We start from the raw sequence: 13,372 nt of genomic DNA, 5'->3' as shown, positions 1-13,372 counted from the left end.
GAAATTCCCTTCTTGCATACAATAATCATTGAGCTTAGATAAATTGTAAGAAGTTCAATAAATTGAGAAGTTAGTGAAAAGACAAGAATAACTACAAGAAGATACCACTATACATTATACCCATCGGTACCTGCAGTTATGGGGCAGCCAGTAAGAAGGGGAAAAATGGGATCAAAGATGAGTTCTCATCCAATTCAAACCCACCTGTTTTCTCAGTTACCCTTATCTGCTTTAACCACCCCATGACCCATATTTGTAACTCAAGATAACCAAATACTTGAACTAGTTGATTGGCTCACTCCAGCCAATACAGACAAGTGGCTGTGAGTTTCTCCTTTCTGTTTAAACCTGTGGATCTAACTGATGCAGCTCTATGCAGGGATTACTGCACCCTCCCCACTGCCTCTCCTGCCTTGGTCGCCAGACTTTCCTTCAGAGCAGAGGGTGATCCGAGTCACACTGTTATCACAGTGTGGAACCAGAAGAGTCTCTATTTCTCTTAGTGATTAAACCTGAAAAGTTGTTTATATTCCAAATTTCAGAATCAGACTGAACAGTATAGAGAAAAAGATAATCAAAGGGTCACAAATCTACTCAACTAATACAGCTGACCATGAATTAAAACAGGGTTATAGGAGGAAAACAGACAGACAGCAAATGGCACCTCAGAATGTATTTGTAATTGCATCACATAAAGATAAATGGAACCCCAATAGAGATGTTTCTGTGTTTATCAGTTGTTTTCTCCGGTCTGGTTGGCTGCACTATAAATGCACAAATACTCTAGTTTCAGCACTGGAAAAGCGTGCTTGCTTCATGAAGGTGGATCTTTAGCCTTATTCTAATAGAAAAGGAAGTGACAGTGATTCTTCTAAAGCCTTGTTCTGCAGACATCCCTCTTCCACTTGGGGATGTGGGGCCTCTACTACTCTGCTAGCTCAACTGACACCTATTCTTCTACTTTTCTAATAAATTTCCAACTGTATCCTGTTTATAAAAAGTAATAGAAAGATTAAAATATTTGCAAACCTATTCACCGCCACCACCAAAGCAGCTGATAGCAGCAGCTGACAAGGCGAAATTGTCTCTGATGTCCATCTCTTCCCTGTGGCCCTGGATCCCAAGAGCTTCTAGTGGCCACATTTTCTGTTGCTCCAGAGATTCTCAGGATGGGTCTTTCTTGTAGTTGAGCCTGGCCTTGAACTCACTATTTAGGCCAGGCTGGCCTAGAAAATGTAGCGATCCTCCTGCCTTAGCCTGTTGATTGCTGGGATTTCAGGCCTGCACCCGCCACGTCTGGCTCAAAATATCTTATGGCTTCTTTTAGCGCGACTTAAAATTTGAAGCATAATGAAACAACCAAACACAAATTTAAGCGATGTAGATTTTAGATTATGTTCTTCCAAAGTATACGGGTACTTTACTGTGAGAAAACTGAACTGACCCATTACACAAAGCCTGATGCTCTATATACATCTCTAAATGGAACCTAGAAACACTATTCCAACTGTTCAGAGCCAACCAGATCGTATTAGCACTGTACTTAATGAGACGGATTTGGTTGTAGAGGAGGTTCCCTATTTAGTTGAGAAAACAGAAACAAAAGCCTCCCATCCTATGCCACTCACATTTGTCCTCAGAATAGCACAGCTGGACACAGATCATGAAAGTGACTACCTCCACCCCGGAGGAACCCACGGAGGGGGAGTGGCTGTGTGGACGGAGGGACAGGCAAGATCAGCAGGAGCCTCACTCAGTGAAACCCCACCGGGATTCCTGCGGCCATCAGGGCAGAAAGGGTGAGGGAAAGTAGTCAGGGGGGCAGAACCAGGAGAGACCAGCCTGTGGGCAAAGCGCCCTTTCCAGAAGGACCTCGGCACTTCGGGTTCCTGAAAACACTGTGGAGACAGATAATAGGAGCATACAACAAGCAAGGAGAACCAGGACAGAGATCCCAGTCACAGACACCTGGCTGCTTTGCAGGACAAAGGCAGAGGCCTCCCTGCAGAAGCCTAGGCAGAAACAAGAGCCATTCCTCCTCCCCACGGCAATCTCTGACACACTCATCTTCACTTTCCTTCTCAGGTCAGGGGGTGAGCAGCTTCTTTTATTGTAACCTACCCGCTACCGGTGCACTGGATCCCTTCAGCCCTCACCCTGCGAAAGCAGCAGCCAACCACTCGTACTTTGAACCTCTGCCCCTGGATTGATTCTTTCATTAGGAGAAGGGATGCAGAAACTGACCGTTGCCCGTGCTTCCCTTTCCTGCTTTCCCCACACTGCGGCCTCTGTTCCCGCTTCATTTCCTCCGTTTCTTCTTCATCGCAGCACAGTCTGCCTCCTCCCCTACAGATCCAAGCGCTGGCATCTCATTCGTGCCAACCAGGAACGCGCATGCGGGCAAGTCCTTTGGAAGTTTGCTGTGTTTTACATTATGTCCAATTGAGAGGGAAAGAAACTGATCAAGAGAAAGACCAACTGAGTGAGGGAAAAGAGAAAAGAAGGGAAAATATGTATATGTACACACAGGAAAGCTAAGGTAGTTGTACTACCGATGTCTATTGCTTTATTGAAAGGAACAGTTAATGTTTAATTGTCTGATCAATCTTACATGCTTATATTTGTTTATCTGAGTAAGGAATTCGAAGATATCAATATGTAATACAACAACCACGTCAAGGGCAGGGGATTTAGCTGAGCGGCAAATGCGCCTGCCTGGCAAGCGCAAGGTCGTGAGTTCGGTTCCCGGTACCAGAGAAAAACAAAAAACAAACAAACAAAAAAACCAACCATGTCAATTTCCTATCACCTTGTCTGAAATTCTGTATTGCTCTGATTGTTTTTGTTTTATTGTTTTTGTAAATGGCTGTGTGTTTATCAATATGATTTTGTTCTTTTATCTTTAAAATACAATAAAAAATAAATTATCTCCAAAATATATTTTAATATTTATTAGGGAGTTAGAATTACTGCAGTATGTTTTAACTCCCTGGAAGAGTATCACGTAGATGAAGGCCACAATCCCTGCCTACTTAGAGGATAAAATTTAGGTTACCCAGCAGAGAAAAAAGCCTTCTGCAGCCTCACTAAAGCCCGCGTCCCCCACTGAGCTTGATCGCCCCACAGCAAAGGCAGCTTCTCATCCGCGGTATGTTCTCGCCGAAACTGCGCCCTGGTGCACGTCCCTCCCTTAGCCTTGTGCCACCACATCAGGTTCCCTGTCTGTCTCTTTTGTCAACTCGCTCTACTCCTCTCTACTTATCCATAAATTCTCTGATCAGAAGCTATCTCTAGAACAACTTTCCTGCTCTGCTACCCACTCCCAGCCTACCTGCACAAGCTGCTAATTTTTGTCCTCTTGTGAGTTTTAGGTCCTTCTGTTATAGTTACCACCCTGTCCCATACCAGGACCTCTATGTGGATCTCCCCAGAGAGGAGCATAGTTCTCCTGAAACAGGGACTATCTTGTACACTCTCAAAACAAACCGAAAGTAACCCCCATCCCACCCCCACCCCCTCACCCACTCCGCAACTTGCACTGTTCTTTCTGGCCTCACGAGGGACCCTCTTCTGCCTGCAGGGTATGTATACACAATATGTTGGAAATAAGGGGTAGATCCTACCGTTTCCTATCCGTTTTTTCTCTATCCCCACCTTCTGGCTATTGGCTTCTGATATTGCCATGGTGACCAACAGTCGTAGAACACGGATTATGACCTACTTAGACCATTAGCCACGGAGTCTTGAATGCTGAAGTACCTCTCACATCTCCCGCTTATTCTCCCAGAGTTGGCGGCGAATCTCACCCTCCTATCGTCCATCTCCCCATCCCCGGAAGTTTCCGGTGTTGGCCAAGACACTCATATTGACTTTTGAATTCCATGGCATCCTCGTCTCCTAGAAGCGACTCCCCTGACATGGGGGACTGCGACTCTGAAATCACGTCTACTCTGAGCTTCTCTGTGGGCTATTTCCCCTGTGAAGACAACATTTCCATCGAGGAAACAGTTCTTCTTGAAGACTCAACTTCCAATGTATGTTCTTCAGTCAACCTCATCCCTCCTATCCAAGGCACGTGGGGAACAGAAAGTATAAACAGACGTATAAGTCAACGAAATCTAATTCAGGACAACCCACAGCAGATTTGCAAACTGGGCATTATCGTGGCCTGGGCCGATAATGATGACTTTGAAGAGTCAACAGCTCATGAAAACCTAAGTGGAGGTGAGGGGTTGCTGAACAGGTGTCCCAAAGACCAAACAAGACTTACTGAGGACAAACTGGATGGACTAGTGAAACTGCTTAAAACATTTCAGGATGTTCACCGAGATGATGAAGAAAATAAAAAAGACAACAATGAGAGTAAAAAATATGGCAAAGAAAATAAGAAAAAAAATAGGAGAAATAATGAAGATAATGCCTTTGATTACCTCGAACTTACTCCAGTAGAAGACCTCAAACTGTGCAGAAGCTCCACTCCACGTATGTCTCGGGTCAGTCATCAAGACCATGACATGGGCCAAGACTTGCCCAGGAGAAAATCACCAGCAAACAAAGGCATTATCCAAGTCCCAGAGATTCCCCGGATGCGTAAGGAAGAGGAACTTGCTGAGGTGAGCATAGAGAGGCCTCGCAGAGTGTTAGGGACAGGCCTGATGTGCGTGCCAGGGTGGATAGCAGGAAGCCTGTAGTAAACTTCTGTGAAGCAGGGCTGGATGATGTATGTCAGAAGAGACTAGCATAAGATGAAGGAAGACAGCAAGGAAAGGACTTAGGGATGAGAGGCAGAGAAAATACCAAGGAAGCTCTGAGGGAGAGAGAGGATAAGAACAAAGAGAAGGGATAATCAAGCTTAAAAAAAAAAAGTTTGTGTTCTTCAGTATTAATGAGCACTGAAACTCTCCATTTATAATCAGGCTATTTCTAGTAAAAGGATATCAATTTCATAAATGAGTGAATATCAGTTCCATTACTGTTGGCATCATGTGTACCTAATTCAGCCTCCTTTTCTTGGCAGATGGAAGGTGAGAAGACTGGCAACCAAAACAAGGGCACTGCGGACACCTGTTCAGCCTTCTCTGAACAGCTGGAGGAGGAGGACACGATTTCTGATGCACCAACCACCAGCTGTCTGAGAGTGGGACAGGTCTTCCGCTGGCTGCGGAAGAGAATCCTTTTGACTCTGCAAAGACGACAAAACCCAGAGCAGGTCACCAAGAGCCACCAGCATCAGACACCAAAGAGAAGACGATTTCTCAGAAATAAGAAGATCCAACCAGAATAACTCCTCAAAAATGAGGACAACCTTACATCTGGAGATTTTAAAAATATTTGCTAGCCCTGCTTCGACAATCCTCATAGGTTTATTGTTTCTCATTAAGATAAATGTTATTTTTCTAAATTATTTTGAAAGGTATAGAATAATCTTTAATAATAAATTTGTTAGTAAAATCTGCCCCAGGAATTCAAAGGGAATGAACTTTGGTTTTGTGGGATAGTATTTGATTGTTTATTCAGATTTTATCAGAAAGTAACATTTTTTAACTATAGGAGATAATTCCACTGAAAGTTCCATTAAGCCTAGGAAAATATATTTGAAGAACATTCAGGATTTATATATTGTCTTTTAGAATATCTATAAAAAGGAGAAGAGAAGGAAGAGATGGAAGATAAAGAGAAAACTAACTAGAACGCAGATTAGCAAAACACAGTTCTTACTCTAAATCCAGACCTCTTTATGCGGCCTATAAGTTAAGAAATGATTTTATGTTTTTGTAGGAAGAAAGAAGAAACAGAAAAAGAATAAGTACAAGAACAAGAGTAACTGGACAAGGAAGCAAGAGAGAGATGGCAGGAGGAGGGAGGTGAGAAGGAAAAGGGAAGGAAGATAAAAGGGTGAGGGAGAGGGGTAGCTAGAAACCAGAGACAGTCTGAGATATTTGCTATGCAGACCTTTATAGAGAGCTTGCCAGCCTTTGGACTAAGTTACAGGAGGTGTCTTTTAGCATGGATTTGGGAGGATAAGAAGTATTACTGGCATTAGTATAAAATAATTAGTGGTATTAGCATAAAATAATTAGTATGAAAGTATTAGTGGTATTAGAAGTATTAGTATAAAAGTGTAAAATTTTGAATGCATATACAAAAGGCAAGAGGAGAAGAGACAATACTGGACATTATAATTCATGGTTCTAATTAAAAGAAAATTGCAATGCACAAAGTAGTTATAGAAAACCTGAACGAAAAAAGGAGCCATGTTACATTCCATCACACTTATAATATTACGTCACTTCCGAAACTCACGGACAGAGGTGAGATGGTTTTGTGCACTAACTGGGCAAACAAAACAAAGCTAAACAAACCTCAAGAAGAAATTATAGCAAAAAGAGTGGAGGAGAAAAGATGTCTGAACTCTAAAGTTTCAATGACTGACATTTTTCTATTACTCAAAATTATTTTTAGTGTTCAATCTTGAATTTTAGGATAAGAAATTACCTATATAAACAGTACACAGAATAAAAAGTTATCTTTCTCCCTATCTTTGTCAAATGTGTGATACAGTAAAGATAACAGTGTTAAAACTTTTTAACTTCTATATTGTTCCATATATTTTCTTCACATTTCTATGTATTTATTTACAAGTGACAATATTTAATATTTGTTATTTAATGTATATAAATTATCATTTATAACATTACATTATATTTAACATGTAGTATATATTTACATATGTAATAAATATTTAGCATATTTTATAAAATAGTTTGTCTTTATTTACACCAATGAAAATGTATAGCTACTTAATCTTTTTTATTTTATATGATATATCATTCTAAGTCTTACAAATTTTAGTCAGTTTCAAATATCTGTTTGCAGATATAAATTGCTAGGTTATTTTATCATTTTTCTTACACACTTTATGTAAGAAAAAATTTCTTACACACTTTCTTACACACTCTTATGCCTTCAAACAATTGAGTAATTGTAATCCTTACATTAGTTTAAAGTTGGATTTTAGAAAGGAAAAACTGAATTAACTGTTTAAGTGTGGTTAATATTATTCACAGTCAAAAAGCCAGGATTATCTAAAAATGCAATTCCCACCCCACAGAAAATGGCTATTTACCATTGAAAATATTTACATATAGACAAGAAAAACCATTTTTCCAGTGACTTCAGAGGTTAAATCAATCAACCAATGACAAATCTAGATTATTCTCAGGGTCTTACCAACTTTAAAATACACTGAAATAGAACTGAGGGCTGCTTATTTGTACAGTACAACTGCTCACTTTTTTCTCCTAAATGCATCTATCTACAACAAAGTAACAGTGAGTTAAAAACCATGGGCTTATGTCTTTGGTCAAATATGTCATAAAAACCAAACTTAACAAAGTACAGTAAATATGACTGAATATCTTTACGGTCCAGATTCATAAAAGGTAGAAAGACCTCAATCAGACTGACTTTTCTATGATTCCATGAAAACTGGAGTTAGATGTCAACAAGCAAACTATGGCTCCAAGATGACTCATTATTTGTCATTGCTGGAAAGGCAGTGGCAGGGCTATTTGCTGTGGTCTATTCTTATTTGCCCTTAGGAAATAGTCCTTTCAGTTTTAAATCTTTTCCAGAGTACGAAAGCCTTGCTCTCAGTTGCTTCCACATAATAATTATTTCTCCTGAATTGCTTTTGTGCTACAGAATACTGGTTGTGTAGTGCAGGCTGATCCTGAAATCTTTCCTCATGTGGCATTGAGACAGTTATGTTTATGACTTGATTGTATTCAAAGGAATCATAGAGTACTGGGCATTCCAAATGCTAGTAAGTGATACGGTCAACTCAAGAGAAATCAGATTTTATCTCCTTTTGAAAAGGTGGGAGCAGTGCTCTCTCAAGAATCTCTTCAGATATTAACTTGGCAAAATGTCCACACAAAATTACACAAATGCTACATCCTCTTAAAGAGCATCATTACATTTGGTCTCTGATGGTAATAATCATGATTTGAATGGCCAGTGGCAAACTGTATCTTTGACATTTATTACAATATCCATAGTGGTCTCTCTACCATAGTCATAAGGGACGCTGCTTTGTAACAGTAATAATATTAATTGGAACCATTACCTTGCCTCTCATGTTAAATTTTGGGTCAAATGATTGGTATAAGCCTAAATGAGCAGTCGGGGATGAAAAAGACAAAGGAGTAGGAGGAAAATACATGACTAGACTGCGCCCTGCTGCATACTGAGAGGTAATTTACACAAATAGGCTAGATGAAAACAGATGGGATGAGGGAGGGTGGGAGAGAGTTGACTAATGACACCTGACTGCCAAATGACCCTGTGGGTTTGGATGCTGGCAGGACACCTAAAACTGTGCCAGCAGCCACTTGCAAGTGCCCAGCTCTGGCTCACATTTCATTTAACAGGCTAACCTTGGTCTTTGTATTGTTGTCATCACCAGGGAAATGTATACCACATCGAACGTGATCCAGAAAATCTACATTCTACCTCAGCACCGCTGTTCCCGTAGAAGCTGTGTGTGACTGAGCAGTTCCCTTTATTGTCATAGTAACTTTTGTTTCCAACAGGGAAAATTGGACACATTTGTTCTTTTAAGCACCTCTTTTGTAAACCTGTAATATGTGGTACATTTTTGTGGTTTAATAAGAGCTGTACCGAAATTTTAAAAAAGAAATTACTTATTCTGAGAATATCACCATATTATTAAATACTTTGCTGATGGAAAAATATATTTGGTCCTGACAGGTGAGGCATTGCCAGACCTATATGTAGGGGACTCCCACTCCTTTCCTATTCTTTTTCTTACCTTTAGATATTAATCGCCTTTCAGTTACCAAATTAGTTTCCATAGGTGTACATTAAAAATATAATCTGGACTTAGAACCAAGAATTGTAGGTAATAGTTTTGATTTTACTACCATGTAGCTAAGTAAGCTTTAAAACAGCAAGTCTGTATTTCAGCTTTCCCATCTCTAAAATGGGTTAATATACTCTCTGAAACACTGCTGTCATGAACATAATGAGAAAAAAATATATGCAAGCATGCATGTGTAAGCATAGAAAGTGTAATATGGGTTACTAAAATCATCTCAATGTCTAGATTCATTTCCAGGGTAAATGCAGCAGTTCCTAGTAAATTAAAAATGAATAAACATTTTGGAATCTTTCTCTCTTCACAAGGAGCTTTAGACTGTTCAAAATTTGAGTATCAAATTGGAAAGGGATAGAATGTGATGGTTAGGCTGTAAGGGCAACTGAATTTGGGCACTGCCCAGAGGATTAACGCATACTTCTGGGTGTGTTTGGATTTTTCTTGGAGGCGTTACCTTGGACACTGTGTCTGGTTCTGTCTCTCCGCCTTGGTACTGTTTCCTTATGTGCTCTGCCTCCTGGCCCCTCTGCACTAGGTATCTCTCTTCCACCACACCCATTGGCAGTAATGCATCTGCTGTGGAGCCAGCCAACCATGAACTAGATCTCCTGAAACTCAGAGCCAGTTTCAACCTTGGTTGCTGGATCTTATATTATACTGTCATTAAAGCTAATTAAAGTAATTATATTATATGTATTTATAAGCAATGTTTATGGACCTTAAGAGGCCTCCGTATGCTCTTGAAGATGCATTTTCTTATTTTTTTTTTTTTAACCTTAAGGAATGCTAGGATGATATGGGAAAATTGAGTAGGGAAGGCAAGTTGAAGTCCAGCTGATCTTTTGTATCCCTAAACAGCATAATGTTAGATGATTATCACTATTTTCACTGAGTTGTGATTCTTTTTCCCTGTCTTCTTCCTACGGTAGTACCTTGGAAAAGTCCTAAAACTGTATATGAAGAGAAAATGATTCACATTTTCAAATTTAAAATTTTCAAGTTGAAAGAAAATTCCCAGGAATCAATATGTTTAACTTGGCAATGAAATTACTCCCCCTCTCACAGCTCATTCATTTGATTTCTGAATCTAAAATGAACTAGAAGTTTAGTATCGTTTATTTTGTCAAAACTGATGTACAGAGGACATTGTGAATGGGAATTACCCAACTTTAAATTGTGAACATTTGGGTAACCCCGAATCAGGCAGTGTGGAGTCCACGTCTAGCACTGGGAAAGATGCAGGTTTTCAAACAAAACAAACATAACCTGGAAAGGAAACTCTTGGAAGCAGCTCACTCCTCGGACCCTGAAATCCAGAGACACCTCAGTGAATGGATGGATAGTATGGAAAGATGAGAATAACCATGGACCGCAGCAAATATGAATGTAGAATTATTGAAATCCAGAACGAAATAGGGAGGAAGGAAATCGGAAGGAAAGCAAACTGCTAAAGACTAAGAGAAAGAGATAAAGAAAAAAATAGTAGAGGCATATCCCTTCATATTATAATTTAGCTTCACCTCACTCTGAGTTCCTAAGACTTAGGTTTCTGGGTGGACTACAGAGTTGAAGAGAGGGTTTTGACTCAAAGTGTACCATAATATCAATCTCTGGCCTTGTACTATTTTCCTAACCCAAGAGAACAAAGGAGAGAGAAGACAACTGCAATAATCAGGACAAACATTTTCCTTACTCCTTGATGACAGCAATGATAACTTCATGTAATCTTCAAGATGGATACTCTAAAAACACAAACAATTCTAAAGATGGAATTCTCTATATACACAAGGGAAGAGTGAAAGTTTTTTGACTTTTTAATTATTTCAAAAATTTTATAAAACAGTATTAATGAAGTATTGATTTCAATGATCTGTAAGCTGCTGTTTACTAAGAGCTTGACATTTTCAAAGGCTTCAACATTTTCATGATTTTCCCAATAGTAAAGGAACAATGTATTCTTTCCATTCACGACAATGGCTTATGATAAGGCCTTTTAAAAGAACAAAGAGTAAAATGCATGATTTCTGCCGGGTTGTCTAAATTGACTTGTACATTTCTTGAATTAATTGAAATTTCTGAAAAAGTGAAAAATTTTATCCTTGTAGATGGATTTAAGATGAAAACAATCTCAAAACAGTGTAGTTTGGCAATGAGAAAGGTAAGATAAACAAGATAATTTGTAAATCATTTTTCAAAGGAATAAAATGTTAAATTATCCAGTTTCTTAAAACAGTCACTTCAGTATAGAAATATTTTCTTCCAAAGGAAAACTTAAATTTACTGGTCCTTTTATGTTAAGATTACTTTTATTCAGGAAAAAAAAGATAAAAAGCTTGAGGAAAGTGTGTTTCCTTTAAGTACATTGCTGTAATATAAAGATAAATATAGTTTCCCAATATAACATTAAAATATAGCTCAAGATTAAATATACTTAAGGGAACTTTAAAATTTATATCTGTACCATGCAAAATAGTGTCTGAATTGAGTTAAAGGCCTTAATAAAAGTAATAGAAGTAGAAAAATTCCAAGTGGATGTGCATTTTTTCAATGAGTAGTGAATTGTATAATACAAAGACAACTTTTGTTTACATTTACCCCATTTTCTTCTTTCTCTGGTGCTATTGAGGAACCATTTTCAAAAATCTGTAAATATCTAGCCTCATCCTGATTTCTGTACTACTTCAGGAACTGTGATTAACATTGCAAGAACATACCATGGATCCCTTGGCTACCTTGAAATATAACTCATCTGAATTCATTCTAAGGACATAGTGCCTCTATATGTCCTCATTTGTCTAATGCTTTACTACTGTGTTAACCAAGCCACAGAAGGCTTGTGAAGATGACCATCCCAAAAAGGGAAGAGGGAGTTTTACTATATTGTTATTATTATGTCCTCTTTATTGTTATTATTATATCCTCTTTATTATTATGTTATTATTATGCCCTCTCCAAACAGTGGAATCATTCTTTCTCATGCTGAAAATGTTCATTTTAAAAGTCCTTTCTAAAGTCATTAAGTTGAACCTAATACAACATCAATTCATTAAGCAGGCTGGCCTTTGTGATAAAGTTTGTTTCCAAGTTTTATGTCAGTCTTTACCATGTGTCTGTCTTTGATTTTATATGCAGTTTTCTTGTGAAGATCTTTGATCCATAAGGTAGACAAAATGCTTTTTCAAATTCTAGTTTAATAAATCTTGGTGATATTTCTGATACCCAATTTGTTGCATTATATAAACAACTGAAGCTCATTTTGTCTATTATTCATTTTCAAAGTTTTATTATAAGGATACCTGCTCCCAGGATATTATCCTTGATTGCTGTCCTCAATTCACCAGCTAATATGTATTCAGTATGTATGTTATACACACACACTCTTAGATGCAGTCACTGCGTACTTATTCTAAACACTCGTCCTGTCGTAAACACTGCTAAGCTGGTGGAAACAAATGTGAAGACCATATAGTGTGCTCATTTTGAGAATCACAGTCTGGTAGGGAAGAACAACTTGTAGAAATAATTACAATGCAATGCAATCTAGTAAACATATGGTTTAAATTCTATAAAAGAATTCTGTCATTGAGTCTTGAGAAAAGGGTAAACATCTGATAGGCACAGCAAAGGTTCTGCATAGCATTTAAGATGAGGATGACATTTTTAGCTGAGTTTTGAATCCTGAACAGTGGCACTAATGAAAGTTTTTTTAATTGGAGAATTTTTTATATCCATATCTTATACTCTGAGTAACTACTTTGAAGAAAATAATATGCAATATATTAACTATTGTTATTCTCCTATAATCTTATCATGAAATTATTTTTTACCTTTCTTCCATTGAATAAAAAAAGTTTTTTTCACAAAATAAGTAATGCTGTCATGATCATTCTTTTAAATCTACACATGACAAAATTCATTGGTTTCCAGTGGAAGGGGCTTATTTTCTTGTTTTTTTTCTATGTGACTGTCTCTCAGAATGTTATCACTTGCCTTTGTTTGGGGCTGAATACAATATGATATTGCTTGATTTCTTTACTGTTTTATCAAATATAGAAATTTCCAATCAAATATGATTTTTTGACATATATTATTTCCCCATTAGGAAACTAGAACTTTGATAAACCACAAAATAAAAAAAATCTGCTCTTGAAATCTGTCTTTGTAACTATTAAATTCACATCCAAATTCTTCTTTTCAAGTGAAATAATAAGAACTCTTCATTTTTTACTGTTTTATCAAATACAGACATTTGCAATCAAATATGATGTTTTGACATATGCTATTTCCTCCTTAGAATACCAGTACTTTGATAAACCAGAGAATTAAAAAAAAAAATCTGCTCTTCAAATTTGTCTTTGTAGCTACTAATTCACATCCAAATTCTTTTTTTTCCAATAAAATAAGAACTCAAGCTGCTTTTTTTGTCTTTATCAGCTACCTCTTTTTATACCATGTCTTTTTTTCACATTTTTT

The 13,372-nt window shown here is 37.8% G+C and overlaps 2 protein-coding genes across 7 annotated transcripts in view; one reads left to right on the top strand and one right to left on the bottom strand.

Moving 5' to 3' along the window:
- The window catches only part of Erbb4 (erb-b2 receptor tyrosine kinase 4), a gene marked incomplete at its 5' end in the record, with an annotated part of 1,058,248 nt that overhangs the window by 127,898 nt on the left and 916,978 nt on the right, over nucleotides 1-13,372 (bottom strand).
- Nucleotides 3,744-6,609, top strand: LOC102026077 (chromosome unknown open reading frame, human C12orf71). 2 transcript variants are annotated; one of them, XM_013520737.1, is made up of 3 exons: nucleotides 3,744-4,613; nucleotides 5,018-5,024; nucleotides 5,779-6,609. In XM_013520737.1, the coding sequence occupies exons 1-3, from the start codon at nucleotides 3,882-3,884 to the stop codon at nucleotides 5,889-5,891; spliced, it is 852 nt and encodes a 283-aa protein (XP_013376191.1). In that variant the 5' UTR covers nucleotides 3,744-3,881; the 3' UTR covers nucleotides 5,892-6,609. The 2 variants fall into 2 exon arrangements, with proteins under 2 accessions (XP_013376191.1, XP_005396993.1); XM_005396936.1 differs by lacking the exon at nucleotides 5,779-6,609 and having other exon boundaries at nucleotides 5,018-5,723.

This window comes from Chinchilla lanigera, unplaced genomic scaffold, assembly GCF_000276665.1.
Source record: "Chinchilla lanigera isolate Chin_1 unplaced genomic scaffold, ChiLan1.0 scaffold00056, whole genome shotgun sequence".
Classification (NCBI taxonomy): Eukaryota; Metazoa; Chordata; class Mammalia; order Rodentia; family Chinchillidae; genus Chinchilla; species Chinchilla lanigera.
This window is presented reverse-complemented; position numbering and strand designations above follow the sequence as displayed.